Genomic DNA, 24977 nt, shown 5'->3' on the forward strand with positions numbered 1-24977 from the left:
TCCACTGGAAAACAGAATGGCTTTGTGAGTTCTGAAGGCCGTCCATTTTCCACCTCATCCTTCACTGTTTACCATTCAGATCTAACCTTTATGGTTTCAACTAGTTTCAGCCGGAATGAACTGTCTCTAGATTCTACAGTTCTTTTCAAGATGTAGCTGTTGTGTTCACTTTGGGACATCAGTGCAGAGAAACCCTAACAAACTGTGAGCTAACACCCACTCAAGCCGGTCCTTCTTCCTGTGATGTCCCGCCAGCCACTCCAGCGACACACTGACAGCTGTGACAGTTGTTGGGTGAAATGAGGACGTGAGAAGGGACAGTGGCTCAGTAATGATGACCTCTCCTCAGAGAGACAAGAGAGAGGCAGAGGCCATCCAGTGACATGTCTATAACCTCTGGAAGTGTGGTTAAGTTAAAGCACCAGCTGTGTTTACACTGAGGCAAGTTAGTGTTTGTTTGGAGTGTGTGTGGAATACATCGCCCTTTCCAAAAGTATTCTCCGGAGAGGTTAAGCGAACCAAAAATATGTGAGCAATATAAGCAAAATAAATGTTCACATCAAATCTTGTTAAGAATGAAGAAATTACAAAAAAATAAGAACATCCTTTGTGGTAGCTTTAATAGCCATGGTGGGGTCTTATCTGTTGTAAATGCATTAGTGTTATATTAATGAGTCTTCTCTGTGTCTAAAAGAGTGACTCAGCGCAGCATTACTTAATTCAACTAAGAATGCTTTTCAGAGAAAAATAAAATAGACACGGCTCAATTCTGAGAATAGCTCTTTTCATATAGCGGAATTATTATATCAGGCAGTCCATGTGGTTTAATCATAGCATAAAGCAAAGAGTCAATCTCATATTGATCAATGGATGAAGGATGTATGAATGCGACACAACAGGCTAATCAGATGGTAAACCACACAGTGTATGTGCTGCTGTGCCTTTGTGCTCCTGCTCCCCATTCATTCTGAAAGGAAGATCGGAGAACAGAATTCATCTTACCTCAGGCCAAACGTGTGAGATTGCTCATAGTTGAAAAGTGAATGAATTTTCACATTGAATTCACAGCAATCAGCCTATCAATCAAATCCTGTGGCAAAGAGGAACACAACAGAGTGAAAAGGATGGAAAGATTGTGATGATGTGAAAGGTAGATAATGAATTCTTACCTAAACACTGATAACGTGCAGTAGTTATTGATTTGGCTGCCTGTAGAAGCACACGTAGAACTACATTACGATAGTCCTGTTTGCACACAGTGTAAGTATGCCCTCCTATGGTAGAACCTGGGACTGCAACCACGTTTCAAAGTACCACCTTATCTTTCATATTGGCTGCATAATCTAAACTAAACATTCTTCTCTTTCACATTTTCACATATTTTAAACAACCCATGTTATTTATGGGTAGCATCATCTGAACAAACTGATGTGAAACGCCAGCATGGTGTGTGCAATGCCAGGGTTGTGGGTTCGATTCCCACGGGAGGCCAGTACAAAAAAATAAATATATATATAAAAATAAATGTAAAAAAAGAATACATGAAATGGTATGAAATGTATGCATTCACTACTGTAAGTCGCTCTGGATAAGAGCGTCTGCTAAATGACTAAAATGTAAAAAAAAATTAAAAAGTTAAATGTAAACCGTATCCAACCTAGGAGTCATACATATGACAAGTCAAGCATTCTCCTCGTAGTGTGTGAGGGTCAGTGTTGACGTCAAGACTCACTGTGAGGGAGATGGGAATCTCCCTTAGGTTGTACTCAGCCTTATTGGGCAGAGGCTGCTGTCCTAAGAGCTCCCACCAGCATGGGGGGAGGACAGGAGGTTGACCATGGACATGAACGACTGGGGAGCAGGAGGGGTCAGGGCAAAACATTAAGACATAATTGTATTGTTCTGAAAAACTAAGGTCAAGATTACATTAGTTTGGTTTCATGACAAGGTCAGGGTGCAGCAATTGTTTTTGTTTCTTTCCTACATTCTATCTATTCAAATGGATTAAAAATGATTTGGAGTGTGAAAATAAGGAATTTGGACTATAGAGATTTACTCAATCAGTCTCTAGAGATTTATTCTGCATGTAAATAACCGATTTCTTCTCAACAAAAGGATGACAATTACATTCACATCTGCTACAGACAGTGTGTATTGCTGTAGGGGTATCAGAGGACTGACATATTGATAGATCACCCTCAAAGTGATGCACAGAACACCAACTGTTAGACTTCAGTGCAGCTTTTGACATTATCGATCATAGTCTGCTGCCGGAAAAACACATGTGTTATGGCTTTACACCCCCTGCTAAAATGTGGATAAAGAGTTACTTGTCTAACAGAACACAAAAGGTGTTCTTTAATGGAAGCCTCTCAAATATAATCCAGTTAGAATCAGGAATTACCCAGGGTAGCTGTTTAGGCCCCTTGCTTTTAAAATTTTTACTAACGACATGCCACTGACTTTGAGTAAAGCTAGTGTCTATGTATGCGGATGACTCAACACTATACACGTCAGCTACTACAGTGACTGAAATGACTGCAACACTCAACAAAGAGCTGCGGTTAGTTCCAGAGTGGGTGCAAGGAATAAGTTAGCCCTAAATATTTCTAAAAGCATTGTATTTGGAACAAAACATTCACTAAACCCTAAACCTCAACTAAATCTTGTAATAAATAATGTGGAAATTGAGCAAGTTGAGATGACTAAACTGTTGGAGTAACCCTAGATTGTAAACTGTCATGGTCAAAACATATTGATGCAGTAGTAGCTAAGATGGGGAGAAGTCTGTCTATAATAAAGCGATGCTCTGCCTTCTTAACAACACTATCAACAAGGCAGGTCCTACAGGCCCTAGTTTTGTCGCACCCTGACTACTGTTCAGTCGTGTGGTCAGGTGCCACAATTGCAATTGGCTCAGAAAATTGCAATTGGCTCAGAACAGGGCAGCACGGCTGGCCCTTGGATGTACACAGAGAGCTAATATTAATAATATGCATGTCAATCTCTACTATACATATACATGGATTTAGTACTGTAGATATGTGGGAGTGGTGGAGTAGGGGCCTGAGGGCACACAGTGTATTGTGAAATCTGTGAATGTATTGTAATGTTTTTAAAATTGTATAAACTGCCTTTGTTTTGATGGAACCCAAGAAGAGTAGCTGCTGCTTTGGCAGCAGCTAATGGGGATCCATAATACATACAAATACAAACTGTGAATATATGAGTAGATTACTTCCTGTATTTTAGTGAATACAAAAGACTGGATTTAAATAAAACATCAGAAAACAAGAGCTAGGATATTTATCTGTCAGATACCATTATTTCATTTAGGGAATAAATCATTCCAAAACAGATCTAAAAACCCACATTGTCATTCTTGCAGGTCTGGTGTCTGTCATTTTTATCTATGGCTGGGCTGGTTCCTATCTTGTCTGAATATGGTATAGACCAAGACTGGGCAATCATTTTATCTCGAGGGCCACATCGGGATTTCACAATTTCTCGGTTGGATTTGTTAGTCAAAATAAATTTGCGGTCCAGAAAAAGGGCAATTATTTGAAAACGTATACTGTAGGTCCATTAGAATTTCTATATACTTTTTGTATCTAGTTTTAGACGTTAAAGTGTGGCCTGGGGTGTTTTTAATCCCAAAATAATAATTTCCTAAACCAGATTGAAAGGGCAGTATGTTGCCCAGCCCTGGTATAGACCTACCATTCACACACAGCCTTTAACCATCCACCATACAGCGCTAACACAACAAGGACAATAGTAGCTAGTACCTGAGCTTGCTGCTACCTGTGTCACCATCACACCGTAGCCAAACTTGTCACATGGTCTTGCCTGCAGGAAAGTAGGCCATGATTGCTATTAGCCAAAAGCGATTTACTATCTTGCATAATCAAAGGTTTGTGTGTGATTCCTCATTCTTTGTGTGCAGTATATTTGTTTATAATTAAAATGGAAACACATTAGTTAGGCCAGATGCATTATTCTATACTCTGGAATATTGAAATGCCACTCAAGTGTATAAATATATTTATGTTAATAGACTTTATGTAACTCTCTAGCTCAAACAATTGATAGAATATAAAGATAAAAGTAAAACAATATTCCAAGCACATTTTCACCACTATTGTGGATTAATCAAAGTAATGGGAATTTACAAAAAAAATAGGACTAAAAGCTGAAATGGAAGATTTAAAACATTTAGAAATGTAAACACTAATTGATTTAATGTGTAAAGATCCTTAATTAATTACAAAACAAGGGTGTGATTTAAAAATAGATTAGTTTAATTAGAATACAGAGCAAAATAAGGGAGGTAATTAAAAGAGAATGTAAACAATTCTAGTCATTTAAAGCAGCAGGGATTTCTGCCGAGGTTTGCAGTATAAGATGCATACACTGGGCAGTACTTAATGAGAGACTAATACATCTAATTCAGTGTAATAGTACCAGCATATGATATACATACAGTACATAGCTGAGCGTCATAAATACTAAGTACGGAAGTAGACTTCATTTTGCCTATTCATCCCTACCATGGTGTTGTTTCTCAATGCACTTCACCAGTAAGCAATAAGAGTTTACTATAACATGGTAATACCTGTAGTTTCTTGGTGAACCTGGAGTATGCTGGAGGAGCAGCAGGCCTTTCGGAGTGGCAGAAAAGTTCAGCAGGTTCAAGTTCAGGAAAGTCTCCTCCCAAACCACTGTGTGAACAGACAGCAGAAGGAAAGTATGACGGGAACCTCATTATTTTCCATCTTATTTATCCTTCTTAACAACATGCCAGAAGGGTGACTGAAAATGAAACCACAACATCATTATCATAGATCCACAAGCACCCTTTGCCTGCAGGGGGAGACACTAACAAAACTAACATATTCTGCAGCTCCTGAGAGGACGTGCCAAAGATGGCTCTGGGAACCGGGGTGGGATCTCTTTCTGACAGGGAGCTCGTCTTTGATAGGGAGAAAAGAACTTCAGAGTGAGCCTTTGTAATTCTCCCCCGAACCTGTACACTGAACAGCAATAATGAGGAGTTCAGCAGTGATATTAGGGGCTCTGAATCTCATTCCTCCAGTCTTTCTACCTTCCTCCATAGGAGCACAGGGCTCACAGGGATTAGTTATAAGCAGAGTGGAGAAAGTTCTCCTCTGTTCTCCTCCATTGTCTGCCTGACACACTACATCCCTCACATAATAATGAACTTGGACAATATCCCACTGGGCACAAACAGGTTAATTGCCAGGTCGCAATTGTAAATGAGAACTTGTTCTCAACTTGCCTACCTGGTTAAATATAGGTGAAATAAAAAAAATACAAAAAAATAAATCAACGTTGTTTTAACGTAATTTGTAAACGTATTGTGATGTGGAATCTACATGGAAAATACATTTGAAAAAAGTCATTAACTGTTGTTTTGAGGGTGAAATTTCAACCACAGGATTATGTCATCATGGTAACCAAATTTGAACAGACAAACCTTGTATAAAATATTTTGAATTCGTACCTTAAAAATGTCAGATCTTAAATGTTATATCCACTATCAGAAGAAGAAAAAAATTGTCTTGGCAGCACCTCCTACTGGAGAATCTACTTACAGCTACCCTTTGGTCTCCCATCCAGGATTTTAACCAAGCCCTGTTTAGCTTTAATAATTGCCACTGACTATTACCAATGTGCTATTATGAAAATGACATTGAGAGATCTCTTAATATCTAAATATATTCAATGTTGCTATCAAACTCATTCCAAAGGGTAAGTTTAACAGAGCAGATCAAATTTAACCATACTTTATCACTCATGTATCATCAATTATACTATTTAGGCCTATATAGCATTTGCAAAGTCATCAACAGCTACTGTTTCAATTCAACACAGGGTTAAACAAAGAATAGACAATACAATAGGCCTAGGGTTTCAAGTTCTGGTTGAATTAAAATGTAATGATATTTAGTGATATTGCAGTGTTTTCCGTTGTCAATGCAACCAAATATCACCATTTGAAGGAGATGTATCTTCTGCTTGGATAGTTCTATTAATTATTAATTATTTAGATGTTGGATTCATGCCTCCATCTCAGCCAGTGGCACAGATTGAAGATAAATCTCCTTCAAATGTTGATATTTGGTTGCGTTGACAACCAAACACAAATCAATATTCCTTTGTAATCCAGTAAATAGCCTACAGTTAAGCCCATTTTACAAAGTAATGTAACATTCAACCTTAACATGAGGTAAACATCCATGGCCACATTTTGAGGTTACTGTAAATATACACTTCTTATGTAATTATATAAAGCGTGCATGTTAAAGATAGAATACATAGGTCGTCGCAGGTCTGTGGAGATCTTCACAATTGCTGTAATAATCTGTGCAGAATCTCGAACGGCATTGATCACTTGCACCATGTACTTTTAACCTAATTTCAACTGCAATCCAGGTCATTTGGTTCTGCTATTAGACAAAGCACAGTGATAACACATTCACCTGTTGTATAAATAAACAAATATCTTTGTATTCCCATTTGAACTTTGCTGTCCTTTTAAATGGCTGAAATCACAGTGATAACGCTTTCAGGTGACAACTAATCCAAACATCTAATATTGTTTTTACATTGGAATTTGGTTGTGCTTTAGATGTTTGAAAGCATAGTTATAACACATTACGAATTCAACTAACTTTTGCCTCATTTTGAGTGGGAGAAATTGAATATAGGTTTTCATCTCATTGATGTCACACCCTGATCTGTTTCACCTGTCTTTGTGCTTGTCTCCACCCCCCTCCAGGTGTCGTCCATATGCCCCATCCCCTGTGTATTTATACCTGTGTTCTCTGCTTGTCTGTTGCCAGTTTGTCTTGTCAAGCGTACCAGCGGTTTTCCCCTACTCCTGTTTTCTAGTTTTCCCAGTTTTGACCATTCTGCCTGTCTGCCGTTCTGTACCTTGTGACACTGCCCTGGATTACTGACCTCTGCCTGCCCTGACCCTGCCTGCTGTTCTGTACCTTTTGGACTTTGCTCTGGATTACGTTTTTGTAATAAATACTTCGAACTGTCTGCATCTGGGTCTTATCCTGAGGTCTAATAATTGACCAACATCTCAACCACATATTACCCAATTATCCAAGTTGAAATGACGTGGTGTACCTAGTGGGATGCTTTTGTTCAAACGTTCATGATGTTTGGTTTGTGAAGTTAAACTGTTGTTCTGGGAATTGCAAAGGCAGTTGAGAAGCTCTAATTGAGAAGTGAGACACCATGGATGATGGAGGTTTGGGATCAACAAAACACAGCCTATCCATTTTAAAGTATGTTTTTTGGTAAACTCTCAAAAAATGATTCTGAACATTTTAGAGGGACGACTCAGGTAAAAGCAAGTGGATTGCTCAGATGTTTTTCTACACCCAGTGAAATAGTTAATATTTCATTCACATGTTATGTTTGAGAGAAGACTAGTAGGGTAGAGTTTGATATGTTAAGGTTAGGTTAAGGATTACGTTGAATTCATATCAGCTCTCTGCTGCCAATGACTGGAACGAACTGCAAAAATCACTGAACTGCAAAAATCACTGAAGCTGGAAACTCATATCTCCCTCACTAGCTTTAAGCACCAGCTGTCAGAGAAGCTCACAGATCACTGCACCTGTACATAGCCCATCTGTAAATAGCCCATCCAACTACCTCATCCCCATACTGTATTTATTTATTTATCTTGCTCCTTTGCACCCCAGTATCTCGACTTGCACATTAATCTTCTGCACATCTATCACTCCAGTGTTTAATTGGTATATTGTAATTACTTCGCCACCATGGCCTATTTATTGCCTTACCTCCCTTATCTTACCTCATTTGCACACACTGTATATAGACTTTTTCTACTGTATTATTGAATGTATGTTTGTTTATTCCATGTGTAACTCTGTGTTGTTGTATATGTCGAACTGCTTTGCTTTATCTTGGCCAGGTCGCAGTTGTAAATGAGAACTTGTTCTCAACTAGCCTACCTGGTTAAATAAAGGTGAAATAAAAAATAAATATTGATAAAGGCGTAGATGATGGCTCATGATAGCCAACAGCATATCATACGTGCTAGCTGGCAAAGAGTAATCAAACTAGTAAAACTGCTGATAAACATATCCTAAAATATTCCTTTCCATCATAAGTTTTGCTAATGTAACCTTTTATTGGTCGATAACTTGATATAGTAGTATACAGTGGTGTAAAGTACTTAAGTAAAAATACTTTAAAGTACTACTTAAGTAGTTTTTTGGGGTATCTGTACTTCAATATTTATATTTTTGGCAACTTTTACTCCACTACATTCCTAAAGAAAATAATGTACTTTCTACTCCATACATTTTCCCTGACACCCAAAAGTTCTCATTACATTTTGAATGCTTAGCAGGACAGAAAAATGGTCTAATTCACACACTTAAAGAGAACATTCCTGGTCATCCCTACTGCATCTGATCTGAAGGACTTACTAAACACAAATGTTTTGTTGGAGTGTTCCCCTGGCTATCCGTAAATTTAAAAGACAAGAAAATTGTGCCGTTTGGTTTGCTTAATATAAGGAATTTGAAATTATTTATACTTCTACTTTTGATACTTAAGTATATTTTAACATTTACATATACTTTTGATACTTATGTATATTTAAAACGAAATACTTTTTTAAACTTTTACTTAAGTAAGACTTTACTAGGTGACTTTAACTTGTACTTGAGTCATTTTCTATTAAGGTATCTTTACTTTTACTCAAGTATGAAAATGTGATACTTTTCCCACCACTGGTAGCATATATTTATTTTTTACTGACGACAAAGCCAATGAACAGATGCTTTGAGTCACTGGGTCTGATTTAGCTAAAAGAACTGCCCATAACTGCAATTTGTATTGCCAAACTCACAACAAAACAAAGCACTTTAGTTTAACTGTAATATGATGGAAATATTGCTCCCTTTTTGGTAGAGTGAAAACACTACCTTTTTCCAGGCTGCAGCGATGCACTCATGCAGGCCATAGAGCCTGAGAACCTGCAGTCATTCAGATGTATTGTACATCTGCCGACACACAAAGATGAAGGCCCCGCTCATGCCAGGGGATGTCTCTGCCTCCTGTAACAATGGCAGCTCTTTAGCCAGGAACCTCTGGGTGAACTGGAAGATCACAGATCAAATAGCCTGATTGATTACCTGATCCACCTCAAATGTTTACTTTTAAGTAACAAGCTTTGATGTTTTGGTATCAACAATCAAGAATTAAAGGCCCAGTGCAGTCAAAAACATGAGTTCACTGTTTTTTATACACTGCATTTGGAGAGTATTCAGACCCCTTCACTTTTCCACATTTTGTTACGTTACAACCTTATTCAAAAATGTATTAAATACATTTTCCCCTCATCAATCTGCACACAATACCCCATAATGACAAAGCGGAAACAGATTTTTTGGAATTTATTAAAAAGAAAATAACTGAAATACCTTATTTACATAAGTATTTAGACACTTTGTTATGAGACTCAAAATTGAGCTCAGGTGCATCCTGTTTCCGTTGATTATACTTGAGATGGCACACACCTGTCTATATAAGGTCCCACAGTTGACAGTGCATGTCAGAGCAAAAACCAAGCCAGGAGGTCGAAGGAATTGTCCGTAGAGCTCCGAGACAGGATTGTGTCGAGGCACAGATCTGGGGAAGGGTACCAAAACATTTCTGCAATATTGAAGGTCCCCAAGAACACAGTGGCCTCCATCATTCTTAAATGTAAGAAGTTTGGAACCACCAAGACTCTTCCTAGAGCTGGCCGCCCGGCCAAACTGAGCAATCGGTGGAAAATGGCCTTGGTCAGGGAAGTGACCAAAAACCCAATGGTCACTCTGACAGAGCTCCAGAGTTCCTCTGTGCAGATTGGAGAACCTTCCAGAAGGACAACCATCTTTGCAACACTCCACCAATCAGGCCTTTATAGTAGAGTTGCCAGACGGGAGCCACTCCTCAGTAAAAGGCACGAAAGCCCATTCAGAGTTTGCCAAAAGGCACATCCCTACAGTGAAGCATGGTGGTGGCAGCATCATGCTGTGGGGATGTTTTTCAGTGGAAGGGACTCGGAGACTAGTCAGGATAGAGGGAAAGATGAACAGAGCAAAGTAAAGAGAGATACTTGATGAAAACCTGCTCCAGAGGTCAAAGTTCACCTTCCAACAGGACAATGACCCTAAGCATACAGCCAAGAAAGACAATGCAGGAGTGGCTTCGGGACAAGTCTCTGAATGTCCTTGAGTGGCCCAGCCGGAGCCCGGACTTCAACCCGATCTAACATCTCTGGAGAGACCTGAAAATAGCTGTGCAGCGACGCTCCCCATCTAACCTGACAGAGATTGAGAGGATCTGCAGAGAAGAATGGGAGAAACTCCCCAAATACAGGTGTGCCAAGCTTGTAGCGTCATACGCAAGAAGACTGGAGGCTGTAATCACTGCCAAAGGTGCTTCAACAAAGTACTGAGTAAAGGGTCTGAATACTTATGTAAATGTAATATTTCCATTTATTTTATTTGCAAACATTTCTAAAAACCTTGTTTTTGCTTTGTCATTATGGGGTATTGTGTGTAGATTGATGAGGGGGTGTCACGTCCTGACCAGCAGAGGGAGCAATTGTATTAGTTTTGGTCAGGACGTGGCAGAGGTTTTGTGTTATGTGTAGATTGGTTGTTGGACTCTCAATTGGAGGCAGGTGGTTCTGGTTGCCTCTGATTGGGAGTCCTATAAACAGGTGTGTGTTTTTCTTTGGGGTTGTGGGTAGTTGTTTTTGCACTGCGTTTTGTGTGCCTGCAAAACTGTTCCTGTCGTGTTTATTGTTTTTTTCCTGTGGATGCTTTACTTGTGTTTATTAAAAATATGAGTATCCACATTCCCGCTGCGCCTTGGTCCATTCCTGACGACAGACCTTACAGGGGGAAAAAACTATTTGATGCATTTTATAATAAGGAATGTGGAAAAAGTGAAGTGGTGAGAATAATTTCCAAATGTACTGTGTATATTTCCACACTATGAGGTTGAAATAATACTGTGAAAATGATGACAATGCCCTTTTAGTGTAAGAACTGCATTGACTCACATCAACGGCTGTCTGCACTGATAACTTGCAAACACTCATGGGATAGCTAAAAACAAGTTTGGCTACAAAATGCTGTCCTAACATTAGAAAATGTTGGCCACCGAACCCCCGTTCATCCTCAAAAAAATGCTGAGTTAATCTTACCAAAATCTATAAACCTTTTTTTTATGAGCAAGTCTTCACTACCTATTTCTACATCTAGCTAGTAAGGTATTTTGTGGTGGTAGTATCAGTATTGGTGAAAATCGAAAATTGGCAAGAAGATTTGCTAGCTTAGTGAAGTTCTAGCTAATGCACAAATCAGTTTTCATGATATCTGTTCTGCCGTGATTGGTGCGCCTAGTTCTACAGCACAGCTGACTGCTCTCCGCGACATTATCGCGTTGGCCAAATGTTACAAAATAGCGAGGCACAGTGCCCACTGTCAGAGTCAGATGCAGTACATACTGATTTCTGAGAACAGTCCCATAATTTTGGTGCTGTACAACTTCAACAAGCTGGCTAACTAGCTACCGTATGGCCATTCAAACAAGCTTGCACTAGCCTGCTAGCTGGAGCAAATTTGCTCAGCTGATCGAGCATGGTTTGCCATAGTAGCCAGTACATCATAGTTTCCGAGAGCGGAGGGATTTACACAGATTTTCAGAATATTTGTAAATGTTTTGGTGATTTTCTAAATTGGATCCTGATTGGATCCTAAAATTCTAAGGCACTGCATCGCAGTGCTAGAGGAGTCACTACAGACCCGGGTTCGATCCCGGGCTGTATCAGACTTGCCTAGTTAAATAAAGGTTAAATAAACAAGGAACTAGTGTTAAATGGATGAGCAAAATCTTGATTTTTAGAGAGGAGTTCCACATCCTACAAGACAGATCGGTTAAGGGACAAGCGTTGGGTAGGAGTGACGTCACCTGACGTGAGACAATTAGAAGAGCTGTTTGAAAAGAGTGCTGAAATTTCTGCCTGTTATGGTGGGATAGAGTATGGCCTGCCTGGTGACATCAACAGGTTGTAAATTACATAATAGACCAATAAGAAAAAAAGTTCCAAACCTCTCTGCCAATAAATCATATCAAATTGTATTTGTTAACATAGTGAGGGAAAAAAGTATTTGATCCCCTGCTGATTTTGTACGTTTGCCCACTGACAAAGACGTGATCAGTCTATAATTTTAATTGTAGGTTTATTTGAACAGTGAGAGACAGAATAACAACAAAAAAATCCAGAAAAACGCATGTCAAAAATGTTATAAATTGATTTGCATTTTAATGAGGGAAATAAGTATTTGACCCCCTCTCAATCAGAAAGATTTCTGGCTCCCAGGTGTCTTTTATACAGGTAACGAGCTGAGATTAGGAGCACACTCTTAAAGGGAGTGCTCCTAATCTCAGTTTGTTACCTGTATAAAAGACACCTGTCCACAGAAGCAATCAATCAGATTCCAAACTCTCCACCATGGCCAAGACCAAAGAGCTCTCCAAGGACGTCAGGGACAAGATTGTAGACCTACACAAGGCTGGAATGGGCTACAAGACCATCTCCAAGCAGCTTGGTGAGAAGGTGACAACAGTTGGTGTGATTATTCTCAAATGGAAGAAACACAAAAGAACTGTTAATCTCCCTCGTCCTGGGGCTCCATGCAAGATCTCACCTCGTGGAGTTGCAATGATCATGACAACAGTGAGGAATCAGCCCAGAACTACACGGGAGGATCTTGTCAATGATCTCAAGGCAGCTGGGACCATAGTCACCAAGAAAACAATTGGTAAAACACTACGCCGTGAAGGACTGAAATCCTGCAGCGCCCGCAAGCACATATACATGCCCGTCTGAAGTTTGCCAATGAACATCTGAATGATTCAGAGGACAACAGGGTGAAAGTGTTGTGGTCAGATGAGACCAAAATGGAGCTCTTTGGCATCAACTCAACTCGCCGTGTTTGGAGGAGGAGGAATGCTGCCTATGACCCCAAGAACACCATCCCCACCGTCAAACATGGAGGTGGAAACATTATGCTTTGGGGGTGTTTTTCTACTAAGGGGACAGGACAACTTCACCGCATCAAAGGGACGATGGACGGGGCCATTTACAGTCAAATCTTGGGTGAGAACCTCCTTCCCTCAGCTAGGGCATTGAAAATGGGTCATGGATGGGTATTCCAGCATGACAATGACCCAAAACACACAACGAAGACAACAAAGGAGTGGCTCAAGAAGAAGCACATTAAGGTCCTGGAGTGGCCTACCCAGTCTCCAGACCTTTATACCATAGAAAATCTGTGGAGGGAGCTGAAGGTTCGAGTTACCAAACGTCAGCCTCGAAACCTTAATGACTTGGAGAAGATCTGCAAAGATGAGTGGGACAAAATGCCCCCTGAGATGTGTGCAAACCTGGTGGCCAACTACAAGAAACGTCTGACCTCTGTGATTGCCAACAAGGGTTTTGCCACCAAGTACTAAGTCATGTTTTGCAGAGGGGTCAAATACTTATTTCCCTCATTAAAATGCAAATCAATTTATATCATTTTTGACATTCGTTTTTCTGGATTTTTTTGTTGTTATTCTGTCTCTCACTGTTCAAATAAACCTACCATTAAAATTATAGACTGATCATTTCTTTGTCAGTGGGCAAACGTACAAAATCAGAAGGGGATCAAATACTTTTTTCCCCCTCACTGTACACGTGTTTAGCAGATGTTATTGCGGGTGTAGCAAAATGCTTGTGCTTCTAGCTCCGACAGTGCAGTAATATCTAACAAGTGATATCTAACAGTTTCACAACATATACCCAAAATACACGTAAATCTAAATAAGGAATGAATTAAGAATATATACACATACATGTCAGAGCGGCATTGGACTAAGATATAGTGGCATAGTATAGAGTACAGTATATACATATGAGATGGGTGAAGCAATATTTACAAACAATTAAAATGACTAAGATACCGTAGAATAGTATAGAGTACAGTTTACACATAAGAGATGAGTAATGCAAGATACGGAGATATTATTAAAGTGGCCAGTGATTGCTAATTTATGTCTATAGGCAGCAGCCTCTGATGTACTGGAGATGGCTGTTTAACAGTCAGTGGTGTAGTATAGAATACAATACAGTATATACATATGAAATGGGAGATGCAATATGTCAACACAATTGCGTTGACTAAGACTAAAAGTGACTAAGACTAAAAGTGACTAAGATACTGTAGAATAGTGTGGAGTGCGGTTTATACATATGAGATGAGTAATGTTAGATATGGAACATTATTAAAGTGGCTAGTGATCCATTTCAATAACAGCTAGATTTCAGTTTTCTGCTCCACACTCAGACCACTCCCAGACAGTCCTATCAAAACACTTGCTTGAGAAATTGCTCTTGCTGAGAATCACAGTAAGGTACTTAATTGTTACCCAGAAATGATTTGGTATTGAGATCAAAAAAACAGCTGCAGTTGACCTTTAACAAGCCAATTTCCTATTTGTAATCTGTAAGTACACGAGAAAGAACTTCTACATACTTTCTTATTATACTTAGTATGCTGAAAGTGTAATATTCATAATAATAAATAAGCACCTTGTGTACTGTATAAAGTCAGTTTTAACTTCACTCTCGGCAGAAACTAGATTTCTTTCATATAAGAAAAGCGACAATCCTCACTCCGTGGTGGCAATTCTTGCGAGAGTGTCTGCTATATGAGTGCAGTTTCTGGGGAGTTTAATTTGGCCTGTGACACACAAAAACGAATTGAAATGGCTTTGGGCACATTGCGGAATGAATACAAAATGAAACAGACAACTCATACAGTGCATATGTAACTCTTGTCATACCATCAACAGATTACACACACATCCACAGGGGTCAGTTCAGTTTCTGCAGTGTAGTATTGCAGCATAAATTCTACAGCGTAAATTCCTAAGTAACAGTCATCATTATCTGAACAAAGATAACGAACGATATGGCTGTTTTTAGCTGTAAACTAGTTAGTGACGAAGCACAGACAAAGGATATCCTGTGAGACAGGGAAGGTACATTATTATTGATCTGTTGACTGGAATAAAGATAGTGTAGTGTTGGTCAAGAAAGTGAAGGGGAAATAAAAGAGGCGTTGCTGTCACCAACTGAGACAATGTTTAATGGCTCAATACAAGGTTATGGCACGCCAGTGAATCTCAGTGATTTTGTTACGTCTCATCTCAGTGAGTATCACAGTGTTCTCTAGAGTCGAGACAAAAGGTCTGACAGAATTAAAGTGGGTGTACTCTAGAACACTATATCGAGATAAAGGGCTGTCATAAAAACTAAGACACATACTACAGTATCCGTTACACCTTCTTTCATAGTTAATTAATAATCTTAATCGGAAGCTGGGCAGCATGTGTAAATAAAGGCTTTGTAGTGAGTCAAGGGATGGGAGAGGCAACGTGAACCACACCTGCAGGTAACGAGTCACTGTGAGGAGGCTTGGGGTGCTGGTACATGATGCTAATCAGAATGACAACCAGGTCTGTCAGACTGACTGGATCTGTAAGACAGGAAAATTACAAATTGATCAGACAGTTAGGGTGGCAACCTAGAATAATGGATTGCAACAGCTGTACCTCAAGGACTTCTGTGAAATAACTGTCAAACTATCTAAAAAGATAAGACAACTGTTTAAAAAAACATTTAATTTCTGCTCATACCTTTGCGTTTCCCCACTTTGATGGGAAAGAGCTTTCTCCCATTAATGTACATGAGAAGCCTTCATAGCACACGTAATGAGTGAACAAAATAAGTGTATTCCAGCTTTTTGGCAGTGTAGAGTACTTTTAGCAATGCCTGAACAGAAACAAGATTCTAATTCAACAGTGGGAACATAATATATAAAATGCTGTCTAGACCCAATTAACATCTGATCAGGTAAAACTGATGTGTAACAAATAGCATACTGATGTCATTTCATCCAATTTCTTCACAAACCTATCTTTTAGCATGTGCTAAAACAATTAAAACACAACGGGCAGTGCTGACACTACAAAGGTTTTGTATAATTTCCGCCAGTAATTTTGAAAGTAGCACTAACGAGCCAAAACTGGGGCTTAATTGTGTACAGTTGTGTACGCAACTATTTTGTATATATCTTTCGTCCTGCAAAACAAAAACCGTGTTTGATGTTACGTATTCCAATATGTAACGAATTTTTAAGGGACAAAAAAAAGCCTTTGTGCAATCACTGACAATGGGGTCAGTTTATCTGTGCTCATCCAATGCAAGCTCAAGAACGCAACCTCACTCTACGCCAGAAAACACGAGGCACGTTCCGAAGAAATACTCCCTCCTCTCTGACGATAACACAGCTATCTGGGCTCAGGAGACAGGCAGGGAGGGAATAACACCTATGTTTAAAGGAGAACTATACAGCATAGAGAGGCATTAAGCAACTCTTTTTCACTAGGCCTTCAATGTCATACATGAGGCTGTGGACATTTGTACTGTATTCAGGAGAAACAATGTATGGAGAAAAATAGTGGCTCAATGGATTTAGCATGGGAGAGAATAGAGAAGCTAGTCTGAATTAGAATACAGGCGTAGGATAAGTAATATGTTCAGTCCTAACCAAATGACAAAACACCTAAGGGATTCTTAAATACTTTCTGTATTTCCATAAACCAGAGTCTCCTTTACTTAATTACCCCGTAGAATGATATAGCCTACCACAAGTGATTTAGCAAAATTATAGTGAGCTCTAGTCCACACATAAGCCATTTGTTTTATCGTGGACTAAATGATGTATACATATTGCATGGTCATAGACAATCTGGGCTTTTCAAGACTTTTCAAGAGTCCTGTACTACCTGAGCTTGACCAGTCAGTGATTCCCTCCATCCCCACCAACACTATGCAGCTCCTCCCCAGACTATACAGTATACACAGTGGTCATCTCTATCAGTGCATGTGAGCACTCCTCGACTCTGGCAATAGATAGTAGCAGAGCCATTGGGCCTGGAGAGGAGGACAGACTAAGACCACAGAGGAAAACAAACCAGCGGCTGCCTGATAACTCCTGATACGGTCCGCCTAAACAAGACTTGACTTATTCAGCATCTAAACACCCTCCACCACAGAGTGGGATAAGGAAGTGTGTGAACTAGGTCAATAGGGAGAGATGGAGGCAAGCTGTGAGGGGTGGCCTCTGGCGCCTGCATCGAGTTCTCAAGGGATATAGAACAGGTTAAATAAATAGACATTTTCACCTCCAACAACTAGATATGAAATTGGCCTACATGTCAATTGTTGGTGTTGTGCTACAGTAAATATTGGTTTTAATGTAATTGAAATAGAATAGAGAAATACCCATGTAGATTAAAGTTGAACTCAGTGATGTGCAGGTTCTCGATAGAGTAGATGACCTCAGCCGTCTCGTCTATGAATGGGTCACAGGACTCAATAGACACACTGCTGAAGAGCTGCTACAATCTGGGATAGAACAGAACTCATTACAATCATCAAAGGGATGTTTTAAACACAGAAAAAAAGACAACTGAAGACCAGGAAATTACTTTCTTTAAGTTAAAATGAATTAAGTTAATATATTTTCCAGAACTCTACCTCAGAATATAACTATGAATAGCAAGTGTAATGTCTTCATCATCCATCAATGTCATACTGTAAGGCAAGCATTACATGTATGGCAAGGTTTTAATAACTATAAAGGCAAAGAATTGAATCTTAATCAAACTGGGAACTCATTTCTAATCACGAAGGAGGAGAATCAAAGACAGACCCTTGAGATTCCTGGAATGGTCAATCATCAGCTCATCATCAATCTCACCACCACCCTCATTTCCAGTCCACTCTCACTGCCACAGAACAGAACCATTAAGATTAGTTGTCACTCACTCACCAGAGACTTGTACTTCATCTCCAGAAGCCTGTAGACCACGGTCCTGCTGTAGTAACCGTGCTGGAAGAGACAGGACTGACATCATCTTCACTCAGCACTGACAATTGGTTAGACTACTTATGGGTGGGGGGGATTGGTTTCTTGTAGTGTTTAGAGAAGCAAGGTTAATATTGTGCTCACTTCTTAAACTATGGGGCTTTGATATCCAGTAAGGCAATGAGGTGCAAGGCTTTCTCTGACCCTTGTGTGCCTAAGCCATGTTCAGAGTGTAAGGACAGGAAGGAGAAAGTACTCTATTATCTCCTCCATGTACCTAGTGAGACAAAGAAGATACCAAATTACATTTTAGACTAAACTATTACTTTGCAAGTGCTGATCACTGAATATACTGTAAAATAGAACATCTCACTTTTCTGGGTGGCGAATCCAAAAGGTTGTCACTTCCTTCTGAAAATCATTCGTTAGTCTCATCTGGTGGAAAAATAAATGTCAATAAAAACTATATCATATTCATATGGGTATAACTGCCATGCAAGTATCACATTACAGAGGGTGCATTCTTGTTTTAGAAGACGGGTAATGTCCGGTCTGTTTACATCAATCCCAACCGATCCAGTCAGTTCATTTATTTTTTACCTTTATTTAACTAGGCAAGTCAGTGAAGAACAAATTCTTGTTTACAATGACGGCCTATACGGGCCTAACCCAGACGAATCTGGGCCAATTGTGCACCGCCCTAAGTAACTCCCAATCACGGCCGGTTGTGATACAGCCTGGAATCGTACCAGGGTGTCTGTAGTGACGCCTCAAGCACCGATGCAGTGCCTTAGACCGCTGCGCCACTCGGGAGCCCCAGTTTAAGGTACATGAAGTCAGACTCCAGACTTTTAGCTATTTGTCAGAAGGCAAAATATACATTATTCACATCATTATCCACATCAGACTTTGAATAGAAAAAGAAACAAGACATTTCAGAAACATATAGGGGAAAACTAATGAATTACCTAAACTGTTGTATCTCTCTTGTATCTCTCTTGTTACATTCAGTGGAGAAGAATGTTTTTGATAAAAAGCACAGGACCTTACCCTGAATAAAGGATAAACAAAACTATAAGACTCATGCAGGTGTGAATTTCTGCAATTTCAATGCGTGACAAATGTTCATCAGACCAATAAAAAACGAAAGTTGTTTGCAAAACAGAGTACACAGAATCCCTAGGGGGTGAATTCCTATATTAGAGTATCCTACTCTATTTAGCCCATTACATTCTAAGCCCTGTCTAAGCTGGGGGAAGGGGTTATACTAAGGTTTATGGAATTGTTTTAAGAAGGTCATACGTAAGATCATTTTGCTATTTGATTTTGAATTTTAAGACCCCTTGAAATATCAAAAATATTATAAAAAAGTATTTGATGAACATTTTTATTTGGCCTTACTGCTATTTGCCCATACAAACGCCTTGAATAACAGATTTCACTACATGGAACAACAGAGAGTCCCAAAAATAAAATAAAAAAGGAAGTTTGTTCTGAAGTGTCTGTCCTATATCTGAGAAATATAAGAAAGATCAGGCTTTTTTTTTTACATGTATTTAAACCCTTATTTTTGGCACTTAACAGTCTCCATACATATTTCCATCCATTTTTTCAAATAGTACCAGGGGACCTTCAGACAAGTCTTGTGAGGCCTGTGGGCATCCTAGAGCAAAACAACCGACATGTATTTGTTCGTGAGAGTCTCACCTTTCCATATTATTTTGTAAACCAAACTGTTTGGACGCTACAGACGATTTTGTGAGAAGACCGATTTTCGGGATGTCTCATTGTCTGACAAACACCGTCCTAGCTCTGTAACCTTTCACCGCAGATGGGATGTCACATGGTCTGACAAACACCGTCCTAGCTCTGTAACCTTTCACCGCAGATGGGATGTCTCATGGTCTGACAAACACCGTCCTAGCTCTGTAACCTTTCACCGCAGATGGGATGTCTCATGGTCTGACAAACACCGTCCTAGCTCTGTAACCTTTCACCGCAGATGCGGAAGTGCGACATTGGCAGGTGCGGTAGATCCAATGCAAAAAAACAGATATCTTTAGCTTAAATAGACAGATTTTTATGGTGATTTTTTTTATTCGATTTCCGCGGGGTGCGGAAATTGACTCTAGGGGGTTTTAAAGACCTAGTATAAAGACAGAGATTTTAAATGTCTACTCTAAGGATGCCTCCAAGCGTTGTTGCCAATGTTTAATACCGTATGAAGATGGCCTACTTTACTTTGAGTTAATCTATGAGACATCTTCAGTTGCCAAACTAAGCTGTCCAGCTCTTTACCTTTTAACATTTTGTTGTATAAGCAAAACCAGGATGACTGCATTCCTTTGAGTAGTACATTAATATTACTTTCCAAGTTACATAAGAAAGGCATTTCGCTGAGAGCATGTTAACTCCACTCATAAGTGCCAACTTTTGTGTGAGCATTTTTCAGTGACTTACACTGAGGTCAGGGTCTGGGTCAGCCAGTGCAGCTGAGAGGTTCCTACGCAGGCTGCTCCAACTCCCACAGCTCAGCACATCCGAGGGCTATGCACCACACAGACCCTGCATGGCCTCCCAGTGCACTTGCACACAACATCACTGTCACTCTCAGAGACCACACAACATTGGACGCAATTAATAACATTTTTACCAATCTAGTAATAATCTAGCAAATTATACAGAATAGAAATCATATTGAAATCCTTTTAACTCTTTAGGCCTACTAGGGTCCAACCTTTCAGCAAGTACTTGCAGCTGCTATTGTTTGATAACTAAGTAAACCCTAAGAAAACATTTGCAACTGTAGTTAATGTGTAATTACTGTACATTCACTTTTTTGTGCTCGTGAGTTATAATTAGACAGCATATATGACACTGATTGCAAACTCAACTCAGAGGCAACACAAACAACTTAAGCCTATAATGTAATGATTTACAAGTATATTAGTATTACTTATCCAGATCAACAAAATATATGTTTATACAGCATAATGATACTGGTCCGTTAGTGTATAAAAAGCCATTCAATGGATAGTTGGGTGGATCCTCACTTTGCAAGAGTGACTTGTAGGCTATTATTTAACATGGTACCTGATTGAAGGAAGAATCACTGTCGGAGCAGTTGTCTGTGTAATGGCTGTTTGACTGATGATGTTGGCTCTTCCTGTGCATCTCCTCCTTTCTCAGTTGGTCCTCTTCAAATGTATTCATCAATGGTTCAACAACTACCATCGTCGTGTTCTTCAGTGTCTGCATCATTTGCTTGTATCTATAAATGACAAAGTAGAGGTTAGAAATGTATTTAAGTGTCATTCCACAATGATACAATAATTTACAACACATATTACAGATTTGTTTTTACCACAATGTGGACCACTCAGGTAGAGCAACAAACATAGTCAGACATGGTACAGTGGTTCCTTTTGCGTCATGTACATTACATTATCTACATTATTGGTAACAGTTAATATACATTAGGTCATCTATACACATGTATTAATAAACACAGAAACAAAGTACAGTAGGTAAAAGGACATTTAGGCACTTATCACAAATCTTATCCGATGGAGGATAAGATCGCAGGCTTTGGTGCAGGAATTTACATTATTGTTACCTGATGAAATTTTACACAAAGTAAATGAGACAGGTAAATACAATGAAAGATCTAGTCTACACTAAGGGAAAGGGGGATACCTAGTCAGTTGTACAACTGAATGCATTCAACTGAAATATGTCTTCTGCATTTAACCCAGTGCTTCTCAATTATTTTCTGTTACGCCCCCCCCTAGGAAGAAGTAAACATTTCGCGCCCCCCCAACTCTCCGCCACGACTGTAAATAGTATCATTTTTCTATAAAATTGTTATAAGTACACTTCTGCATAACATTGTATCCTTATTAACATTAAAGAAAACAAAAAAATAAAGAAATATAGATCAACTTACAACAAAGAATTGTTTTTTAGTCTGTAAGAGAAAAGACTTAAAGTGCATCAATTTGCCTGAAATTGAAGAAAAAAAAATTCAAGCCTTATTTAAACTGGAAACATTTTTGACCATTTGATACTGAAAAATAAAATAAAATATAATCAATAAATAATAATACATTCTAATTGATCAGCAAAATTAACTCAGGAGCACAATATATGAAACATTTTGACCTATAAAACAAAAATCAATAAAACAATTTGTGCTGATTTTTTGTAATCAAAATGAGGAAGTCAGGATTAATGGCTACAATGAGCATGTTTTGCAGAGCACAGCTTTTCCAAGCGGGTTTGAAGCATGATACTGCAACTCTCAGCTCCTGCTCAATGTTTAGCTGGGACCTGTACTTGGTCTTCAGTGCAGCAACAGCAGAGAAGCCAGTCTCACAAAGATAAGATGTTGCAAAAGGAAGAAGAATGGCCCTCTGCCCTAAGAGTGGATACTGCCTCTCTACACTCAGAATTCACTCAGTGTCTGTGATGTGAACCTCAGTCTGAATGTGGAGTCAGACGTCATATCAATGAACTGGTCCTCCTCTGCAGAGCTGAAACCAGTTGGAGCTGGTGCATTGAAAGGATCTCTCACCCAGTCATATTGGGAACTGTTTTCAGGGAAGTACTTTTTAAAGAATCCCATCAGTGATGAAATATGCAGGAAGCAGTCCAGCATTTTGAATAGCTCTTCAGCTGTGGCTCTGTCTCTGACATATTTACAAAAAAGTAGATCCTCACACAGGGAGTTTGTCATGTCAAAACGTACATAAGCGATAAACAGTCTTTGTTGCTGTCAGTTGCTTCATCGAACTGTAAGGCAAAACGTTTGTCTTTGAGTTTATCTACCAGCTGTTCTTTAATATCGTTAGCAATGTCATTTATACGTCTGGCGACAGTGTCATTGGACAGAGGGATAGTTTTTATTTTTGCAGCACTTGCGTCATCCAGCATGACAGAGACCATGTCTAATGCTGCAGGCAGTATCAGCTCCTCTGCTATGGAGTGGGGTTTTTTGCACTGAGCAATTTGGTACGCCACCTTATATGATGCTAACAGTGCTCGCTGGTTTACATTCACAAAGCGGGACGATTGTTGACAATATTCGGCACGTTTTCGCTGAAAAAACTCAAGCGGCTTATCAGCGTGATTGGGGTGTAATGTCTTTAAGTGACGCCTTAATTTATTTGGCTTCACGCTGTCCGCTGCCAACATTTTTAGACACAGTAAACATACCGGTCTTTCCTCGTCTCCCACCGTAGTCACAGTGAAGCCAAGCGCTACATACGCTTCGTCATATTTCCTCGTCTTAGCTTTCGGGAGACTTACGTTTGTCTCATTATCTCCGTCTCTCTCCGCCTTTCTTCTCATCCCTGTTAAATATTTTTCCATGGTGTCTCTTAAGGGTTTGTTATCTGCACTTCATATCTCCTGCTCTGTGCTGTGTGCTCTGTTCGGTGCAAAAAAAACCCTACTCCCTGTGGCAAAAAAAAAGCATGTTCCCCGGGGTCACACGCGCCCCTGGCATCGCTCCGAGCCCCCCCAGGGAGGCGCGCCCCACTATTTGAGAAGGACTGATTTAACCCAACCCCTCTGAACCAGAGAGGTGCGAGGGGTTGCCATAACTGAAAAAGAGACGGATATTAAACAAGCGTTAGATAATAATGGATATCATTTACTACAGATTTGATTGTAGCAAATGAGAACGTATTAAATTCTGCATACTTACAGAAGTTCTTGTCCATCTCCAGATTAAGCAATATTTCCTCTGCACATTAAATTGGTAGATGCACCTGAGAGTCTGTCTTGATGCTTTTTAGCAGTTGCCTCAACAGACTGAAGTTCAGACTCATCCTCAGCTGAGATCTGAGACATGGTCCTAATGTTGATTCACTCTTCTCTGCAGAAATATCCACAGAATGGAGATTATCCAGTGGCAACTCACTTTGCTCACTAGCTACAGTGCTACTTTAATGTAACAACTAAAATCAAATCAAATGGTATTTGACACATGCGCCGAATACAACAAGTGCAGACCTTACAGTGAAATGCTTACTTACAAGCCCTTAACCAACAGTGCAGTTTTAAGAAGAAAACATTAAAAAATATAACAAATATAGCTAGACAAGCGATGCCATTGTATTAAAACCCGGGCATGCATTGTCTTGCCACGTAACGTTACTGCAGCTAGTTGACGTTATGTTTGTTTACATGGTAGCTAACGTTAGCTTGCTAGAAACGAAGGTAAGGAGATAACGTCCTTTGCATGACAGACCTTGGTTAAACATTTTCGCAAAACCATTGCAAATGTATCACATTGTAATAAACAGTGTACGAACTGCTCATTTAGCCAATATAGTTGTGCGGTATCGTTATCAACAATTTCCAACCTCCTGCAGAAACATGGAAACATGTAACAGTACTTTGGAAAAGGGGTGCAAACAAACACCATATTTTTTTGTTTGTTAACACCGACAATTATGATAAACAAAGTCCAGCTACTCCTGTTATTTTTAACCAAAGTTTTCATGCAATATGCTTTTTCCTGTGCCTTTAAATCCCTGTCCGTTAGATGTCACGTGGTTCCCCATGTTTACACTCTCTTCCGGGAAACGAAAGTCTGTCAAAAGACAAATCAAAGACAGAACAGTATGAAGACAGGCAAAAAAGGGCCAGTTTTAAACTGCTTCTCTAATCGAAATCTCCAACCATACGTGTAGGCGAGGCCATGAAGGCGTTGGCTAGCTAAACTCATGCGTAAAAACACGTAATCGGGTCTAACGGTCATCTCACGCAGAACTGCCCATGTGCAAGTCGTCAAATCAAAGGCGCTCCTTCGATATAAAGTTGTTTGTGACGAAAATGACAACGTATCTGTTTGTCACTTTCACGAGGTTGTTGTAATAACGTTTAACTACTTAAGACATTGGCACAAATTTTTTATTT

General features: G+C 39.5%; 1 protein-coding gene across 14 annotated transcripts; it reads right to left on the reverse strand.

Annotated features, from left to right (window-relative positions):
• Positions 1–1765: 1765 nt before the first annotated feature.
• Positions 1766–24874, reverse strand: LOC115174845 (protein broad-minded). 14 transcript variants are annotated; one of them, XR_003871860.1, is made up of 11 exons: positions 23761–24074; positions 20514–21324; positions 19022–19104; positions 18803–18908; positions 18427–18488; positions 18018–18330; positions 17468–17590; positions 15567–15656; positions 4616–4721; positions 3789–3849; positions 1766–1851 (listed from the first exon to the last, which is right to left on the reverse strand). XR_003871860.1 is itself a non-coding variant. In XM_029733788.1 (4 exons), exons 1-4 carry the CDS (start codon positions 15866–15868, stop codon positions 3816–3818), a joined length of 282 nt encoding a protein of 93 aa, XP_029589648.1. In that variant the 5' UTR covers positions 15869–17270; the 3' UTR covers positions 3533–3815. The 14 variants fall into 14 exon arrangements, 1 of the variants encoding a protein (XP_029589648.1); XR_003871861.1 differs by lacking the exons at positions 1766–1851; positions 3789–3849 and having other exon boundaries at positions 4281–4721; XR_003871854.1 differs by lacking the exons at positions 1766–1851; positions 3789–3849; positions 4616–4721 and adding an exon at positions 24307–24874 and having other exon boundaries at positions 15244–15656; positions 23761–23931.
• Between the last annotated feature and the right edge of the window lie 103 nt (positions 24875–24977).

The sequence above is a fragment of the Salmo trutta genome, chromosome 35 (assembly GCF_901001165.1).
Source record: "Salmo trutta chromosome 35, fSalTru1.1, whole genome shotgun sequence".
NCBI lineage: Eukaryota > Metazoa > Chordata > Actinopteri > Salmoniformes > Salmonidae > Salmo > Salmo trutta.

Coding starts and splice junctions, on each gene's coding strand:
- LOC115174845 (XM_029733788.1), bottom strand. CDS start 15,868: ATGTACATTAATGGGAGAAAGCTCTTTCCCATCAAAGTGGGGAAACGC. Junction 15,657..15,816: donor CAAAGTGGGGAAACGCAAAG/GTATGAGCAGAA, acceptor CCTGTCTTACAG/ATCCAGTCAGTCTGACAGAC. Junction 3,850..4,615: donor GGTTCACCAAGAAACTACAG/GTATTACCATGT, acceptor ACTTTCCTGCAG/GCAAGACCATGTGACAAGTT.